General features: G+C 43.6%; 1 protein-coding gene across 2 annotated transcripts in view; it reads right to left on the reverse strand.

Annotated features, from left to right (window-relative positions):
* Positions 1 to 20,020, reverse strand: part of ADAMTS17 (ADAM metallopeptidase with thrombospondin type 1 motif 17) — a 182,982-nt gene that overhangs the window by 53,989 nt on the left and 108,973 nt on the right. For both annotated transcript variants that reach the window (XM_081888428.1, XM_081888427.1), the window contains exons 11-15: positions 13,552 to 13,653; positions 11,784 to 11,929; positions 7,163 to 7,329; positions 6,197 to 6,324; positions 2,649 to 2,769 (exon numbers count right to left, since the gene is read on the reverse strand). In XM_081888428.1, the coding sequence (XP_081744554.1) occupies positions 2,649 to 2,769; positions 6,197 to 6,324; positions 7,163 to 7,329; positions 11,784 to 11,929; positions 13,552 to 13,653 (664 nt within the window). The remainder of the gene's footprint in view (positions 1 to 2,648; positions 2,770 to 6,196; positions 6,325 to 7,162; positions 7,330 to 11,783; positions 11,930 to 13,551; positions 13,654 to 20,020) is intronic.

A 20,020-nucleotide genomic window follows, 5' to 3' on the forward strand; every position in this document is an offset into this window, starting at 1 on the left:
CCGCCCTTCCGGCACGCCTAACTGCTGAGTAAAGTGAATGGACACAACAACTGTCTGGGATTTAAACGGCCACAACTTTATTGATTTCAGCTGTAGGAAGCTTTGGCATAGGCATTGGGCGTGTATCCCTCTCAGCCCCCCCCCCTGCTGGGGGAACAGAGGCATGACAGGGTTTATTTGGGGGTGGATCCACTGCAAGGGACGCGGGTGGCGCTGTGGGTTAAACCACAGAGCCTAGGACTTGCCGATCAGAAGGTTGGCGGTTCGAAACCCCATGACGGGGTGAGCTCCCGTTGCTCGGTCCCAGCTCCTGCCAACCTAGCAGTTTGAAAGCACGTCAAAGTGCAAGTAGATAAATAGGTACCACTCTGGAGGGAAGGTAAACGGCGTTTCCGTGCACTGCTCTGGTTCGCCAGAAGCGGCTTAGTCATGCTGGCCACATGACCCGGAAGCTGTACGCCTGCTCCCTCAGCCAATAAAGCGAGATGAGCGCCGCAACCCCAGAGTCGTCTGCGACTGGACCTAATGGTCAGGGGTCCCTTTACCTTTACCACTGCAAAACGCAGGTTTACGTGGATGGCCCCCTACTGCCAAGGGAAGCTCTATGGCCCGCTAGGCCTACGAAGTTGGCTCTTTGGACAGACACTTCCCTCCAGGCCCCTCTAATGGGGTACCCAGTTAACACCACCGCAGGGAATAGGGGTGGGTGAATCACCACTTCACCACACCCCGATTAGATGAAAAACCACAGGATTCCGCCCAAGGCCTAAACCGCCAAAGTTGTGACTAATGCTATGGGGAAGGCGAAACCTGCAGAGCAAGGAAAATTCCTTCCTGGCTCCGAAAACGGCAACCATCACAAGACTACAGGAAAGCCCGGCTAGCTGAAAAGAAATGGTTAGAGCAGTAACCAACTATTAATGATGGGGAAACTTTCTAAAATAGCGCTGCGTGTCTGGGTGAAAGAGGAGGCGCCGTGTCAGGCTGCAACCACTACTCACAGGCAAGAAGGTAAGTGGTCATTAAGAGCAGAAAAATATTAAACGGTTCTAGCTGCCACCACCTTTAACCACAGCACCAGAGGGGATGCCAAAGGCCCCCCATCACTGCCACCGATCACTGTCCTTGTGAATTATGGCATTAATTTTTTTAAGGAAAAAAAGGAAGCATGATGCCGCCATCCTTCAAGAATGTAGTACCTGAACTGGTGAAATGGTTCACATACACACACCCCTGCCCTCCTCCACCACTTGGTTATTTCCAATGTAGCTTCATGCAGTATTTTAACCCGTTCTACTTGTAGAACTTCTATTTGAACTGATATTCAATTGCATTTTAAATTTTTGCTTGTCGCACATTGCCCTGAGCTCTTTTTGAAGGAAAGGTGATTCATAAGTAGCCTAAATAAATAAATAAAATTCTGATATGCTATTTCGCAGTCTGTCCTTGGCCCACCTTGGAGATATTAGTAGTCATGGCAGATGCCCCAAGTTAGGATTATGCCAAACACTGCAACTCTTAACGGTTAACCCCAGACGAGCATTGTTGCAATGAATGGGAAATGCACAAGAGAATGGATCTCATTTTTATAAATTGTTTTATTATTTTAAAGAACTGTACCCTTACTTATTCCCCTTCTCAAAGAGGATCCAAAGCAGTTAATAAAACAGAAAACATCGTTCAGTATTCAAAATCATGTTTCACACACACTGTTCCTAACAACAGCAATAATAAAACCAAAATATTAACATAATAAATCAACAACCCATAACAATTTCTGGAAATTCTTTGAAACCCCTAGCCAAGATTGTTCCTTGTGCACCAACCAATTAAAACGATTGTGTCAATGAAAGTGGGAGATAGAGTACTGCCAAAAAAGAGCACATAGATTAGCATAAAACATGTACATGCTGTTTTCGTTATTATAATCGACATAGAAATACAATACATCTCACCACAGTGGAAAAGACTGACCAAGTTATTTTTATGCCTGGCCTGCTAACTGTTGCTGGGCAATTTCAAGGCCTCTGCTTTCTTACGGTTCTTTACCTTGAACCAGACAGATGGCACCTTGAAGTGAAGGACTGTCCTCTGGAACTCCTTTAGATGGAGAAATGTTGTCTATAAAGTAGGACACATGGCCACCCAAGGGCTGAAAATCAGAACACCACATGTTCATAGTACAGTGGCAAGGCAGGCACACACATTTATTCTAAATGGTAGTTCACAGCATGCCTTGTCTGCCACTTGTCTTCACTCTTCATCTGCATGAGCTTTGGACTATGCATCTGTTCATTGTGAAACAAGATGGAAGCACACAGGGAACAATAATGACCAGTAGATTCAAAGCTATCCTTCTGAAATCTGACAGCGCAAGGCAACAGCCTTGGGATGTAAAGACCTTTGGGGCAGAGTGTCTTGAAACCGCAAAGTCTGAATCAAAATTGAGTGACTTCAGTCAATACCTGTATCAAGCTGAGTATCACATTGCTGTTGACAGGTCGAATTTCTTAACTTTGTTGACAGGTCGAATTTCTTAACTTTGCCCTCAAAATGCAGCGCATGCCTTAACTTCTGCACACACAGACTTTTTTTTGCATTTCACTTCTCCCATGCCAAGCTACTGAGACTGACCAGTATCTACTCACCCATCCCTTTAGTATGGTTGAAGTCTCCTTTCACCACTTTACAGGTTTTGCCATCTCCATTGCAGATGCCGCAACGATCTTCTTTCGCAGCTGATCCGATGATCCCATCACAGCCGATTTTCTAATGGTAACAAGATTGTTATTTTGATGGAAAATATTTGCAAAGGGGTATGTTTTGATTAAGCATGGGACTGGATGTTAGAAGAGGTGTTGTTGGGTAGGGCCAAAGTTGCTGTTAGAAAGGGAAATTGCAAAATGGATCTATTAAAAAATCAGTGAGAATCTTTCCAACATTCTGCCCTTCTCTGGCCTGATTCACTTCAGCATTTGCCAACCCTAGGCGGAGGTTGTGATTGGTTGCAGCTGGGTATGGGGAGGAGTTCTGGAGCGTTAGTTTTGTGTTTTCACCTAATATCTTACGGTGTATATGAGTGTTTTCCTCCCTTGTGAACCTGTGGGTTCTGCTTAAGTGCCTGCCACTCAAGAAACCAGATGACTCCTCCCCCCTGAAGAGGACACAAGAATCTGAAGACCCTGCCTGTCTCTAGAAGGGGGAGTCAATCCCATCAGGAATGTCATTCCCCCAATCTGTAAACTGAAATTCACGGTAAGAAAAAGCCCGCCCCCCCAATATGAATGCTTGCATGTTATTTTCACTATGATATGCATTTACACACACAATTTACCCTAGTACTGTATATACATTTATGTACACAGTGAGAACTGCATTGCATATTTTGTAGAATTTTAAAAAATGACTGTGTTCTGCTTGTTTTGGAAAGTATAAATTAGGCAGCTTTGCCTTTAAATGCAAACTGCATCAAATTTCTCCTCCGTCCTTAGACTCCAGTGCAGGTGTAATGGAACTGCATTTTCTCCTGCCCCCTCCCCCACCTGGCACGGGTGGAAGGGCTGTGGATGAGGCAGTGGCTACTATACTCCATTAAACCCTGCCACTGCTGGTCAGGGATTTGGACTGCATCCTAAGTGTCTTTTGGCTCCCATGTACATCAGGGCCATTTAGCTGTTGTCTTGGGAGCACTGCCTTACGATATTGGGTGACTGCCTTTTGCAAAACATCTGTGATGGCTGTTACAGAAATTTAGATGTTGTTAAATCCCTTCTTTTCAGAAACTTTTAAACTCCATTGGGAAAGGGCTTACTTTTTGCAAGTAAAGAAGAAAAGAAAAAAGAATACTGTACAAGAGGCAAGATTCCAAAACTTGGGGTGAGGGGAAGCTAGAGGTGCTCTTAATAAACATTGCTATTCTAACCCGATTCTCAAATCATTCTTGTTTTTGGATATTTTCCAACACTCACATAGAACTTTAGAGTATTTAAAGATGCTATTATTGAATTCAGCAACCAGCTGGGATGTTACAAAGAGAGAATTATTGTATAAAGTAGAGAATAATGATCAGTGGTGGAAACAGTTGACAGTGGCGTAGCGTGGGTTGTCAGCATCCGGGGCAAGGCAAGTAACTTGTGCCCCTTAACCCGTGGATTTGCACCCCCTAACCCATGGATATGCGCCCCCTAACCCTAACCCCCAGATGTTGCGCCCAGTGCGGCCGGCCCCCCTGCACCCCCCACGCTATGCCACTGACAGTTGAATCAAGAAGAAAACGCTCGTGCCTATGGGACCGCCTCTCCTGGTATACCCCACGGAGAGCCTCAAGGTCCATAAATAACAACACCCTAGTGGTCCCAGGCCCTAAAGAAGTTAGATTGGCTTCAACCAGAGCCAGGGCCTTTTCAACTCTGGCTCCGGCCTGGTGGAACGCTCTGCCTCATGAGACCAGGGCTCTGCAGGATCTGATTTCTTTCCGCAGGGCCTGTAAGACAGAGTTGTTCCACCTGGCCTTTGGCTTGGAGCCAATTTGATTCCCTCCCTCTCTCTCTCCCCCCCTTCTTTTCCTTCTCCTCCTGCGATGAGGCTACATTTTAATATTTTAATGTTCCATTATTTTAATGTTGTATTTTATTTTTGTTTTTAAGTTGTAACCATTCATCTTGTTTTTATTATTGCTTGTAAGCCGCTCTGAGCCCGGCCTTGGCTGGGGAGGGCGGGGTATAAATAAAAAATTATTATTATTATTAAAAGAAGGTGTGTGTGTGCGCCTGTGTGCAAGAAATGCAGGCAACTGTGTTTTGCTTACTTAGGGTATATTTTTACAACGAGGTCAGATAGTTCTCCAAGTAGCCAACATCCAGGTCACTGAGGGCTTTACAGATTAAAAACAACACCCGAAATTGTGTCAATAAATTAGATGTTAGCCAATGGTGTTTGAGAAGGTTGGGGTGTACCTAGGAGTTGACCAAGTTGGCAGCCACAAGAATCCAAAGAAACCAGAGGATGCACTAGACGTCCCCCAGAAGAAGCTTGAGCTATTGAGCAAATACCCTTGAAGAACATCACTTAACCATCTTCAGCTGTTCAAGTCTTATATACCAAGTGCACATCATCATGCAATATTGGGTTACTGCAATGCGCTCCATTTGGGGTTTCCCTTGTGCTTGATTTGGAAGCTCTAGTTTGTGCAGAATGCTACAGTTGCTACAATTGCTGACAGAAGTGAAACCCTGTCAGCATATAACACCTCTGGTCAGAGACCTGCCCTAGTTGCCAATGTGCTACTGGTCCAAATTCAAGGTGTTGTTACTAATATATAAAGGCTTTAATATAGTGCTTCTTAAATTTGGGTTCCCAGCGGTTGTTAGACTACAAGTTCCATCATCCCTAGCTAGCAGGAACCAGTGGTCAGGGATGATGGGAGTTTGTAGTACAACAACAGCTGCAGACCCAACTTTGAGAAACGTTGCCTTAATACCTTTGGACCTGCTTACTTGCGAGATTTCCTTACCCCATACACGCCCACTTGGCTGCTTCAATCTATAGAACCGGCACTGTTACAGGTGCAACATAATACTTCAATGCATTTGTAAAAAACAAAACAAAACAGTCTTTTAGGGTGGCAACACTCACACTTTTTTATGTTCTAAATAGTTGGTTTTCACTGCCCCCCCCATTCTTTTTGAAAAACATGTTGAGGATGTAAGTGGCATATAAATCTTGTGGGATAAATGAAATAATAATAATAAAAATATGCTTAGCATAGGAACCTAGCTTTGCATATATATGGTCAGGTGAACTTTGGTTCAATATGAAAATGTCTTCATATCCTGCATTTAAAAAGACTGCGCCATCTGTGCAAATTCACATTTCTTCTAGCTTTCAAGAATTCTCACTGCACCAGGAAGATGTGACCTAGGGGGCATAATTTTCATGTGGGGGTATTTTCAAATAAACAGTTCTCGACTTGAAAACTGAGGCCCTGTGGTCCTGTAAGAGGATGTAATCACAGCTAAGCATAGTCACAGTTCCAGCAATTCCCTGAACACACTTTATGCTGCCCGCTAGCCTTTCCCGAGAGACATGCCTTTGCTGAAGCTTAACATATCATCCTCATTATTATCATCTTCCATAGTTAAGTCATGCACAAGGCAAATATTATTGCTTAGAGAGAATAACAAAAAAGTTACTCCACCTGGCACTTGCCATGAACGCAGAGGTCAGTCTCGTAAGGCCCGCATGGTGTACCATCAACTACCCTGTCAGACACCAACATAGGGGAATCCTTTCCAAACAGGGAGCAATAAAGTTCACAGGGCTTATCTGAAAAACAAATACACACATACACACAAAACACCATGCAAGAATATTGACTTATTGTCAATATCATGTACCCAAATATTGTCATATCATGTACCCAAAGCACTTGAAAATTATTGGGACAGGTATATGATATATAACAGATAAGATGGTACTCAATTAATGTGAACTGTCAGTGCAATAATTTATCCTTGTGCAATGGGACTTCCTTCCCTTCTCTTCAGATCTAGGGGACCAGGGTGGGGGAGGGGAGAGTGGGAGGATGTTCCATTGCGCAAGCAGAAATCCTTATGCTAGCAAATAGTGCTACTTTGGATACAACCCACTATTTTGTATGGTAAAAGATGTAAATTTACATGTCTTAATTTATATAAACATGGCGACCAAACCCACAGGCAATGCAACTCCGAATGCTTGGCCCCTATCAATCACAAGGAACACCGCAGAAGTAAATGCAGTGCAATAGCAGGTTTGATTTGTTTTTATAATTATAACAGTTGCATCTGTTTATGTAACTAGATATTACGTTGCTAGAACCTGCCCTGAAACTTTATGATGAAAGGTGGGCAAAAAATCTTATAAATAAACCATAAAATAAATATAAATCAGCAAGTTGTATTATCTAAGCTATCACCACCAAAACAACAGTACTGGCCTATTTCGTCATTGAAAAGCCAGCACAGTATATATTCTAAATGAATTGCCACACATACGTGTATATCACTCAGTTACTCCAAATTAGTAAGTTTAAAATAATACATAAACAAAACCATAAAAATAAAAAACAGTACTGAAGGGTGGGAGGCAGGGGGAAATAATGTACAAGCGTACAGAAATGTACCATCCATGATGACAGCAGTCCAAAGGCTTTTCTTCTTGTTGGTGTACCTCTCATGAGTCTGGCACTGCTGGTCTCGGAATGTGGGCACCCCTTTGGGGCAGGGCAAGTTTTCACAAACTGTGTGTTCGACACTCGTGCCACGGCAGTTTTTGCCTCCGGGTCCAGGGCTGTTAGTGGAGAAAAGCATGGATAGCCATGAGCAGGAGACAGCTAACGGATCATAAATGCAATGCTGTTTTCAGGGTAGAACTCAGAGATGGCACTACAGGATCCCACTCAGCAGAATGAACCAGAAGGGGCCCCCACACGCAGGAGGGCTGTTTTGTCATATTTGAAGTAACACACTTGTGTGTGTTTTTAACCTAGCAAAGGTAGAATGTACTGTAGACCTTGGAAGCACATGTGTCTGTCTGAGCAGAATTTTAGCAATTTGAGTTGCTCTAAGGCCAGATGGGGACGCAGATGGCACTGTGGGTTAAACCACAGAGCCTAGTACTTGCCAATCAGAAGGTTGACGGTTCGAATCCCCACGACAGGGTGAGCTCCTGTTGCTCGGTCCCTGCTCCTGCCAACCTAGCAGTTCGAAAGCACGTCAAATCGGGAAGGTAAACGGCATTTCCGTATGCTGCTCTGGTTTGCCAGAAGCGGCTTAGTCATGCTGGCCACATGACCCGGAAGCTGTACACCGGCTCCCTCAGCCAATAAAGCGAGATGAGCGCCGCAACCCCAGAGTCGGCCACGACTGGACCTAATGGTCAGGGGTCCCTTTACCTTTAAGGCTAGATGAGCTCTCAAAGTAAAAAAAAAAGTAAGGCTCGTGAAAAACAACTTCCCAGGAGAGGTCTACCAAATATTAATCATGATAGGGAAATGGAACATCCATTCCCAGAGGAAGTATACCTCTTAAAATCAGCTTTGGGGAGCATCACCTTTAATCCCTGCTTCTAGCTTCCCAGTAGTATCTGCAAGACCCTCTGTTGTAAACAGAATACTGGACCATATGCACCCTCTTGGATTCCAACAGGACTCCAACCACTCTTAATCCCAACCACTAAAATCAGTTTGTTTTTTAAACACTGCCATGAAATAAGCAGCATTTGTGTCAGCAGAAATTTCTGGCCAGTTAACTGGGAGGTGAAGGTTAACCAACAAAACCACTAGTCCTCATTCCTCTCTAAAAGGTACCTTTCTGCTGACTACGGCACTGTAATCCTGGAAGCTGCCTGATGGGGAATCAGAACAAGAGCCCATCGAGCCCACTACTCTCTATTGCAGTGACTTTCAACTATTGGCCTGTGGACCACAAGCTTCAATCAGATGTTCCATTGTAAGGATGCAGAACAATTGAGAATATCTGTACTTGGCCCTGGCCATTATTTATTTACTTTTCCCCTGATGATGGAAACAGGCTGTTTTGAGTAGGGCTGGCTTATCAAACAAGCTAACAAACAGTGCTCATGATTTTCATAGTATGCTGCTGGTGAAAGACTTGGGATCTTCATTACTTATCACCTTCCAAGTCTAAATACAGAAGTGAGATAAATGCTGAACCTGTCCCAAGAGTAAAGCTGATAAACAACTTTATGTGAAGTTGACTTCACATGACTTTGCCCATGAAAACAAGCAAACCCACTGCGTTTGAAAGAAAGACTACAGTTATTAAGAGTTATTCATGTGCTTTGGTTTACAGAACAAAATCGTTTATTATGTAAGCCATTAAGTTCCTTAGAATTTGTCAAGTGGTCTGGAGGTGGAGGAGCTTGTGAACCACAGATCTGATTCAATGGGTAGCAGCTGTCCAATATCTGAGGCAATGGTCCTTTGCAGCCAAAAGATTCTTCAACCAGATGCCGGGAATTGACCCTGGGACCTTCTGCATGCAGAACATATGATCCAGCACTCAGCTACTGGCCCTCCTTAACTCAAAACTCACCACACTGGACTGTCATTTATAACATCCACTTACCACCCTCATTGATTTCTAAAGCTCTTTACATTTAACACAGCTGATGAGTTCTAGCATGCAAAATGGTTGCACAGTATGGGTGGGGAACATGATCTCTGTATACACAAGTTACCTTGTTAATAGAATCCGCTGAATAAAATCCAAACCCAAATGCTTTCCTGTCTCAGATGCTACATGTGGGAGGAGCTCATGCTAAAGCTCCCGGGATCTAATCCTCGTTATCTAAATAAGGCCTAAAACATCCAATTCCTAAATCCTCCTTAGCCAGGCAGAATTTCCATAAAAGATTCCAATCTGCAGCTGGAACTCATCTGCGTCACCATGCCAGGAGCAGAGTGTCTTTTGTGAAGAACCGTGCCACTACCAAACACACACACACACACACACACACACATGTTTAATCAACGAAGTTGGGGAAGGGCCACAGCTCAGTGATAGAGCATCTGCTATGAATGCAGAAGGTCCCAGCCCCAGGCTCCATTTCTGGCATCTCTAGTTAAAAGAATAAGAACACAGGGAGTCCCCTTATGGCATTGAGTCAGACCATAACTCCATCTAGTCCAGAATTTACTCAGATTGGCAGCAACTCCCTGTAATTTCAGGGGGGAGGGGCTTTCCCCCTGCCCAGCATGGAGACCAGGTAGGATCAGCTTGCAAGTGGCACAAACATCCTCCTCTGCCTGAGGCCCTAGAGAGCTATGGATAGTCAGAACAGGCAATACTGAGCTAGATGGATGAATAGCTGGACCTGTTGCAAGCCAACTTAATGTGTGCTTGTGCTCTTTTTTGAAAAGGAGTCAAATGCCTGTTAGAAATGAAAATGCATTAATGGCAAAGGAAGGAAGGAAGGAAGGAAGGAAGGAAGGAAGGAAGGAAGGAAGGAAGGAAGGAAGGAAAACAAAACTCCTGAGAGAGTAGTAGCATGGTAGCTAAGATGCTGAACTGTGAGCTAGCAAACCCAGGATTCCTATCCCACCTTTGCCACCAAATCACTCAGACGTTATTCACGTGGAGGAGCAATGTGGGGAGGAAAGGGCTGTGAAGTCTCACCTCTGCCCTTGGCAGATGACTCGGGGTTTCCCCCAGCCCTGTCCCAGCTTCTGCATATTCCCTTTGCTGGGAAACAAAAGAGGGGGGAGTGCTGTTGTGCTCAGGTCATTCTGGTGGGCTTGCTACAGGCATCTGGGTGGTCACTGTGGGAACAGGATGCTGGACTAGTTGGGCCTTTGGCATGATCCACCAGGGCTCTTCTTATGTTCGTTTTCTCTGGCTCCTGGAACCCTGATAATGGAGGGCTCCAGGACTCAGGGATGCCTAGCCGCACAGGTTTCCCTGCCACAGATATCCATGCTAATTCCAGGATCAGAGGAGACACATGTCATTAGGGGTGGGGCCTGAGCCACAGCTCCTTTTACCCCTCCCCCTTGTCCCTTTAGTAATTTAAAAAAGAACCCTCTGCAAAATTCATCAACATTTGAGTGTAAATTTCTCCTAATATACGCATTGTTGCAAAGCAGTTTTTTTGCAAAGCACTTTTTCTTAATATAACACATTTTTTGTATGTTATTTTCCCTGAGGCATGCACATTTACCCAGTGTGTGCATTTTTGTACTCTTTACGTGGTTGGAAAACAACAGTGCAAAATTCAGAAAAGGTAAGAATTTTAGGGGGAAATTCAGGAAAGTGGGATGGCTGGGTTTTGATTTGCATATTGCTTTGGAAGATTGAACAAAATCAATTTTCTTCTCCATCCCTGTGGCAGAGAACACCACCACCAACATTACTGAATTCCCCAAACGAAGTATTTTTTAAATCCTCAATCAATAGATTTGGATAGCAAATAAACCAGCTGCAGAAGAACAAAGAATGCAGACAGGAATATAAAGTGAACCTATATAGAGAGAGTGAAACAGGATCAAGTGCCATTTACGAGCCAAGAACTTACATGAGCAAAAGAATGTGAAAAATCAGCGCAAAAATCTGGTGCATTAAAGTAAGGGGCACTGGGGAGATTTAGGTTTACTGAAGTTGATGCACACACTATATTTCTTGTCTGCTCAAGCAGATTTTGTTGACCCCAGATATCCACATAGCGTGTACCATCTAGGCAACTATAGATGAGACTGGCATACAGCATGGTAATTTCTGTGATTTTCATAGTATTGGGCCTTGAGCAATGCTGCAGCTTTGAGTGATGTGTGCTGCAGAGTTAGCTTATGCACAAAAGAAATGAGGAAATGGCAAGGAAAGCAGACCAAGCTACAAAGGAGACTCCTGAAGTAACGGCTGCATCTTTTGGCCTCTTCCACAGCTTACTTTATTTAATACATTTGTATACCACAGCTTTTACGTGAAATTCAAGGAGGCATATATAGGGTCCCCAGGACCAGGAGGTCTCCTGTCAAAGCACTGTCCAACCCTGGTTTGATTCAGCCAGAGCATCTGTTTTGCATGCAGAAGACCTTAGGTCCAATTCCAGGCATCTCCAGGTACTACTAGAAGATAACCCTAGCTGATACCCTGGAGAGCTGTTGCCAGTCAGGGTAGACTGTACTGAACTAGATGGACCAACAGTCTGACTCAGCATAAGGCAGCGTCCTAGGTTACATGTGATGCCTTCAGGCTTTAATGTCTCCTTGGAATGAGGCAACTTACGGTGGATTGTCACATTTGCGTTGTCTGAATCTGGCACCGGTCCCACACGTCCTGCTGCACATGCTCCACTGGCTCCACATGCTCCAGTCTCCATCTACATGTTCGGGGATGGGAGTTTTGCTGACACACTCCCCAGTTCGGCACCACTGGAATGTAACAAGGGTTAGAATAGTGTGGCCAATGACCTCAATGCCACAGGTGCTTTGAGACCCATCAAACATATAGGGGAATGGCTACAAGGATGTAGTTAAGCACAAGTGGAAGCACTTGTTAAGCTGAAATAAAGAGAAATTACAGGTATATACCAGCATTACCAACTCAAGGTGGTACACATGCTTCTCATCTTTGTATCTTCATATCAACCCTGAGAGATGGTGACCAGCACAAAGTCACTCAATGAACTTCATGGTTGAAGTGTGTGCCCATAGTTCTGGACCCTTGTGGTGGCAATATCTTCTTGGAATTGGGTAAATAAATATTGGAGATAAATATTCCCGAAGTCCTCCCAGTTGTAAAAACTGCAATCAGGGCCTTGAAACACTTTTAAGGTGATAGTATTATTATTTATTCAATTTATATACCGCCCTTTATCAAAAGATCTCGGGGCGGTGTACAACATTCAAAACACATCACAGAACATCAGTGATAAAAACATAATAGGAAACATGGTAAAAAAACATACTGATAGGCAGCCTAATAATAAAGCAATCATCCCGAGAAATATGCCAGAGGAAGATGGATGGTACCCCTCCTCCAGCTGTGTGTTAGTGGGCAGAGACAATAGGGTTTATGGGATGTAGGATTTCAGTTTGGGTGATGTAAGCAAGGAAAATCATTTGGAGCACTATGTCGGCTGGCTGGGGCAGGCTCTAACAAAGAGACAGACAGCCTGTCTGATTTATCTGTTCCAAGACACAAGCCTGCTCTGCTTATTGGAGAAGCAAGAGAACACTGAGGAAGATTTTTTAGGGGGAAACCTTATCTGGAAACCTGTAGTCAGCTGCTTAGAGCATTCTCCAATACAATAATAAGACACTAGTATCAGATACTGATACTGCCAATAGTAAGAGCACAGCAGGCCCAAAACTTACATACAGCTAACTTATATGATCACAGCCTTGCACACTTTGCCAATGAATGAATGAATGAATGAATGATGGGAGACCTGAAAAAAAGCCCTCAGAAGGGGCTTTGTGAGATTTCACAACAGCATCCAGAGCACTTGTACAACCTTCCCAGAGCTTGGAAAGCAAGGCAAAGGACTTAAAAAGATATTTCTGTGCTAGGCTTTCCTGCTGTGGAAATTTCTAAGCCCTCTGCCTTGCACTTACCAGCCTTTGGAGAGTAGCATGAGGACTCTGGAAGGCCTTGTGAGGCTCCCAAGATCTTATCTGCTCAGTGAACCAGCATTAAACAGGTAGGGATGGGGGTGTCGATTTCAGGGTGTGGGTGTGTGTCTTCCTGACTGCACAATTTTGCCTTTGCGTGCAAGACCGCCAGAATATAACCCCGGCATAAGTTTCTGGTCTACTGTATTGAGGTTCACCAACTATTTGCCATAACGTAATTAATGCACACCTCACACAATGATTCCTAAAAAAACATGCACAAACATTATCTGAGTAGAAAATGGTCTTGAAAAGCAAGTGAAAGGGCAACTCTTAGAAAACTGATACTGTCGACTGGCTAGAAAAATTTGCTATCAGGCATAGAGACACAGCAAATAAATAAAAAAGACCAGGCCTGAATTCTCCCTTAGGGGGGTTACCTTGTCTGCTCCGCATTCTGTGCCATCCAGAGGAGGGTCCAATTTGGTTTTGCAAGATGCGTCTCCTTCCACAAGGCACCAGAGACCAGCACACATCAAATGCTGCCAACATAAAAGCAAAGGCATTTTGTCCTTTTTTCTGGAGATATCAGCTATTTTTTTGTGAGGGAGGATGTCTCTCATGTGAATTCAGAAGTATCTGATTGGCTTCATTTTTAAGCAAAGTGATATTTTCAAAGAACAACACAGTTATGTTTCCAGCACTGATCACCTGGGCTGGAAATATGCATCCACACACACACACACACACACACACACACACACACACTTCCCTGGGGGAAATGTGACACTTTTTATTTCTACCATATCCCCCCCTCTTCTCTTTCTCTTCCTCCTACCCCCCCAAAATAAAGTAGATGCTTTTGGTAAACAATCTAGCTGCTTATTTTAGATTAATATTGGAGCTTGAGACTTCCTGATCTCTGCAACACCTCTCTTCTCTGCTCATAATCTGCACCAGTTTCCCCCCATCTTTGCCTTTATTGCGAGATGAGTGCTACAACCCCATAGTCACCTTTGACTGGACTTACCCATCCAGGGGTCCTTTACCTTCACCTTCCCTTTTTGTATGCAGCTTTGATTAATAAACACATGTAGGTAAGTATGCTATTTTCAATAATGTCTATGCACATTTCCCTCTAATATATGCATCTTTGTAGACGTTGTTTGGGACGCGGGTGGCGCTGTGGTCTAAACCACAGAGCCTAGGACTTGCTGATCGGAAGGTCAGCAGTTCGAAACCCCGTGACGTGGTGGGCTCCCGTTGTTTTGCCCCAGCTCCTGCCTACCTAGCAGTTCGAAAGCACGTCAAGTGTAAGTAGATAAATAGGTACTGCTCTGGTGGGAAGGTAAACGGCATTTCCATGCGCTGCTCTGGTTCGCCAGAAGTGGCTTAGTCATGCTGGCCACATGACCCAGAAAAACTATCTGCGGACAAACGCCGGCTCCCTCAGCCTGTGAAGTGAGATGAACGCACAACCCCAGAGTCGTCTGCGACTGGACCTAATGGTCAGGGGTACCTTTACCTTTAGACATTGTTTGGCTGGAGAACTGTATCACACAATTTGTTGAATTGCAAATGTGCCTTAAAAAGATCCTCGGAGAACCTTGGCAGGACAATTTGGGATGACCTCAAAGCACCAACACAACTGGGGTCTTGTGTATGTATGTGTGTTTTTAATTTAATTTTTCTTAAAGATTTTTTTTGTGATACAAAACAAACAAATAAACAAGGAAAAGTACATATAGTGTCTCCAGTTTCAATTCATAGAGCCTTTTTTCACAGTCCATTTACATTCAATATGAGACACTATGGCAATGAACCAGCAAAGAAGTTCTACTTTTGTTAATGCTCAGAGACAAAAAGAAAAAAACCCACCTCATGTGAAGTTAATAACATGTCTAATTGCTGTCCTTGGGTTTTATGGTTTTCGTAAGTTGGGTTATTAAAAAAGTGTGACTGTTTTCACTTTGCTGTTTTATATGAAGCTTAAGTCACAGCTTCTGTGTATTGCAAGACTTTACTCTTACTAGAAAATATTTTTCATATTATTATTATTATTATTATTATTATTATGTATTACAACCCATTTTACACTTACTGGAATGTCTCAAAAATGTTTGCATGGGTTTCAGTTTGGCTGATTGTCAAAAGGCACTCTGGCTTAATGGGGGAAAGGAGGGAGAACAAACTTTAAATAGAATTGTAAAATACAATGTGGGAATCTAAGAATATCCTAATAAAAATAATTTTTAAAGTGATGGCTATAAATAAGAAAAGGGCTTGAGAAACTGAAACACAAGCAGCTTTGAATTAACTTCCACAAGGGCTGGTGTGGCAATGCAAAACTACAGTTACGCTTCCTTTGAATTAGTTAAGATCTGTATTGTGGTAAACCAAGTGATGTGTAATATTGGTGGGCAATGACTGATTGAGCTGCCTTAATGTTGCAGAAGAGACCGAAGGCAGAAGTGTCACTAGTGAACTGCTCAGACCCTACAAGAAGGCTAGGGCACATAGATCGGTCCAGGGAAGGTGAGAGAAGCATCAGTAGCAGAAGGAAGGAGAAGGCAGAGGCCTTCAAGGTCAGAAAGCAGGGAGCCCAGAAGTGCGGGAGGGCACAAAGCACTCCAATATGAAATTTAAATTTAAAATAAAAAAGGATCATAACTCAGTTCTGCACCACTTTGTTATTGGTTGCAGAATTCTTTTTTTGAAACAGACATATATTATATATGTATACACATATATAATACTCCTCCATTGTATATATTTGCATACCATCCTTCATCCACAGATCTCAGGGCAGTTCGCAACAAGAGAGCTTCAAAATGATGAAAAAGGAAGTGCCCTGAAGTGGAATGGGCTCAATAAATAACAACAAAAATAACCAAGAAAGCTGACAGCTGGAATTAAATCCCTAGCCACGACAATTTAAAGTACAATTTAAATACAGCTTTAAAAGGATAGTACTGCTGGTTTCCTCATTGAGGAGTTCCTGATAAAATATCTAGGAATCTCAGGGTTTGCTAGAGATCCAGTTTGAAAAGCAAAATTTTCTGTATTCCATTTAGAGAGCATTTACAGTATTCACATCCCAATAATCATGCCCCCCCGCCCACTTAAGTTAAACTTCTGAAGAATGTCAAGGTCAAAGTGCATCACATCTAGCTATTTAACAAGGCTATAAATCTTGGGGGAAACAGCTGGTGCTGGGATCATGGGGTTCATCTTTTTGCGTGGACAGGCAGAGTCCCCAGATCCCGAGCAGTCCCCCCCGTCATGTGGAATAACAACTCAAGACAACGTGCTATGGGATTAAATTGGCCACAACTTTATTAAATTTCAAATGTGGGTAGACCTTGGCTCAGGCATTGGGCGTTCTTCCTCCCCAGTCCCCAGCCGGGGACCTAGGGAGCTTCAGGGTTATCCAGTGTGGGGGGGGGATGGGCCGGCTCTGGAGAACATATGTTCAAGCAGAGATAGCCGCCCCCGTTACGCCGCCGCCGCAGGGGAGAGCAATGACGACCTTTCGGCGTACGGTCAAAGCCTCCCTTCAGAAACCCCTTTAACGGGAAACCCTGGTATCGCCGCCGCAAAGAGGAAAATGGACTAAAGGATTCCGCCCAAGGCCTGATACCGCCAAAGTTGTGACGTTTTGCTACGGGAAAGGCGAAACCTGCCAATGCAGGGAAATTCCTTTCCGGCCCTTTAACAGCGACCTTAACGTAGCAGCGCCCGCATACCTGTGAAGAAAAGTTAACCTGCAAAAGAAGACATTAACTGAGGGTGGGTAGGGTGGGAGAAGCTCTGGAGCCAAGTGAGGATTCCCAGGTAAGATCCTCCCTCTATTGTGTGGGCAGGTAATCCCTCCCCTACCTGGCCTGGTCTCCTTGGCAACGCTTCCCCCAGGTGGGATTGGACAACTGACTGAGGTAGGCGGAGACCTCCAGGTATCCCACCTGAGGGAAGGCAAAGCCAAGCCTATGCTGATGGTGCCACTCCAGATCTAGGGCTGCGCGCGTCCACGCAAAGGGCGCCCCCTGTTTTAAGCGGGGAGCGGTCATTGCCATTATACTGAAATATGAACATGAGGGCAAGTGAAATGTAGCAAATTCTTTAAAAAGAGATATAAAACATTCTGCTCCAGTCACCTGATTTACAATGGATATAGTACAGAGGCAAATAATTTGGGGGAAATGTAAGTTCTATGAGCTGCAATTTTCCTTTCAAACAATTGCCTTAGTGTGACAGAAGACAGAAATCCAGCTTATGTTTCCCCCACCCTACCCCCAACAACACCCACTTTTAAAAGTTTGGTTTTTGTAAATCCCACACAGGATGACTTTATTCCATTCAGTAGTATTGGTTTCCTCTTTTACCGTATAACATGAACTAACAATAAAGCTCCATTCAACATTAAGACCACATCCACACATACATAAAAAGCACTTTTGTTCCACTTTAAAAGACATGGCTTCTTCCCAGATAATCCTTGGAACTGGAGTTTGTTAAGGGTCTCGTAACAACTTTCTGCTCCCTTAACAAACTCCGGTTCCCAGGATTCTTGGAGAGGAAGCCATGGATTAAGAGAGGATTAGAAAGCATAGGGGCCATAACCCCCATTTCCTTGAACAATAGTAAAATAATATTACACAATATTAAAACTGGATGGACAATTGTGCCTCAGATTTGCAGAGGGTGAATTGGGGAGGCCATTCTATTGAATAATCTCCAGGGGGACTGAAATTCTCTAACAGTTTAAAAATTTGTCAGAACATTCATTTCCAATGAAATTTGGCTCATCCCTATGTTGGTGAACTAGTTGTGCATGTGGAAATGTGTGGGTCTCCGAGTCACACTGTTCTTTACTGTGACTCTCCAAGGTCAAGGTCTTGGACCCGTGCTTTCCAGATAAGGGACAAGGAGATAACTATGCATTGTTGTTGCTGCTGCTGTTGTTTTACTGAATGTTATCTTTGTAACTCTTTTTTAATACCAAATTTCAACAAAATTGAGTAGGGCTGATTTACTGAAGCTTGTTTCCATTTTGTAACAAATGTTTATATTTATATTCTGTTTTTCATATATTGTCTTATTGGATAAATATTGGCTAAAACAGCTTGCCAATATTTTCTGCAACTTAGACCAACTTCTCGTTTTAGCCCTCTTCCTCTGCTTATTTCTTGTAGATATTCTGGATGATAGAGCCCTAGCCATTAACACATCTACTTTGAAAGAAGTCGGATTTCAACATAATTTACCTCTCAGAGCCCTCTCTCTTTCTTGATCTTTAGTACTTCAGCTATAGATTTATACCTGTACATATTAGGCCACAGCAGGGCTCAGGATACAGCAGGTAAAAATAGTGACTCCCCACCTTAACCACCATTTTGCATTTGGCTGTACGCCACCTCTCCCAACATATTATTTTGCCCTTGGCTTCAGTTCAGGGGTGGGGAACTTTTTTTCAGCCTGAGGGCCATATTCCATTCTGTCCCACATTTCAGGGGCCACATCCCATTGGTGGGCAGAGATAGAGGGGAAAGTGGGCATAACCACAGGTGTGGGTTTTACCTTTGAACAGTAGTGTTATGTAGTGTAGTTTCACCCTGGGCCAACAGGGGGATACTGTATATAGTTTTCACTCAGGTCTGTAGATAGTTTTCACTCAGGTCCGCATCAGTTATTTTAGGCGGGAACTCTGGGCTGTTGTTGTTACAATGTTGACAGCCGGCTGCCTATAAAAGCAGGCCGGCTGAGCTGTTTGGAGTCAGTTCTATTCCAGCTTACAAAATAAAGAGCTACTTGAAGAAATCGCTGTGCCGGCTGCTATGTCAACCCACTACTTAATAAGTAGACTAGTTTCTGTACACATTCACACACACCCCTCTCTATCCTCCATTCAGGCAAGCAACAAGCATTATCTGAGTTCACGCCCCCACCGCCACTGTTCGCCAGTGCCTCAAGTTAACTCACTGTGCATACTATAAGGTCCTCCCCTATAGAGAATCCTGTGCAACTCTCAAGGGTTCCACAGCTGACGTGCAGGGGTTCCTCAAGAGAAGGCAACACTGAAAGGATTTCCTGAAGGTTGAAAACTACTGCAGTAGGCCAAGCAGCAAAATACATATGTATATATAAAGGCCTCAAGCCAAGGAAAGCCAACCAGCTTCTCAAAGGGAAAATAATTGAGAATGTCCTTTCTTTTAACAGACACTTCCTGGGATGGTCTTTAAAGATATACACATTCAGAACGTCTCTCAATAACAGCGAGCTTGGTGGTCCACATTCCCCGAAAAACACTACTTAGGAAGATTTTTAAAATATTTTTTGTGCTCATTGTTTTCATGTTGCATTAGCTGCCTTCCCGATCCAGAATAAATAAAATGGAACAGTTAAGGCTTGAAGTTCATTCCCTCTGCTACAGCACACAGTGAAAAGTTTTATTAATTTGGCACGTCTCATTTATGTAACATTAAAAAATATAAATGGTTCTTATTTTCTGTTTTATATCACATTTCAAGTTCCTGGATTTTTTACTAAGGGGAAGGGGGGGGGCATTTACTGAAACAATTACCTCCCAAAATAAAGAGCAGAATTACAAACTACTCTGTCTATTCTAAGTGCGACCTCTAGAGGAGAAATGGCCAAAGTCTGTATTCTCAAGGGCCACTCTGTAAACCACACAGCAGTCTAGGGGCCAGAATAAATTTTGCCACCCAAACTGGCATCCTTGGGAGCAGTGAAACTCCATAACAGAGCTGCCATTGACTTTGCAGTTGAGTTCATGTTCTCAGACGCAGAATTGCATGCTATGTACAAAATAAATTTCTTTATTACTTCCATCTCAAAACAATTTGCCCTTATAAATGAAACTGTGGGCATACTTTTTTAAAAAACCATGCT

The sequence above is a fragment of the Podarcis melisellensis genome (assembly GCF_964234715.1).
Source record: "Podarcis melisellensis genome assembly, chromosome: 14".
Classification (NCBI taxonomy): Eukaryota; Metazoa; Chordata; class Lepidosauria; order Squamata; family Lacertidae; genus Podarcis; species Podarcis melisellensis.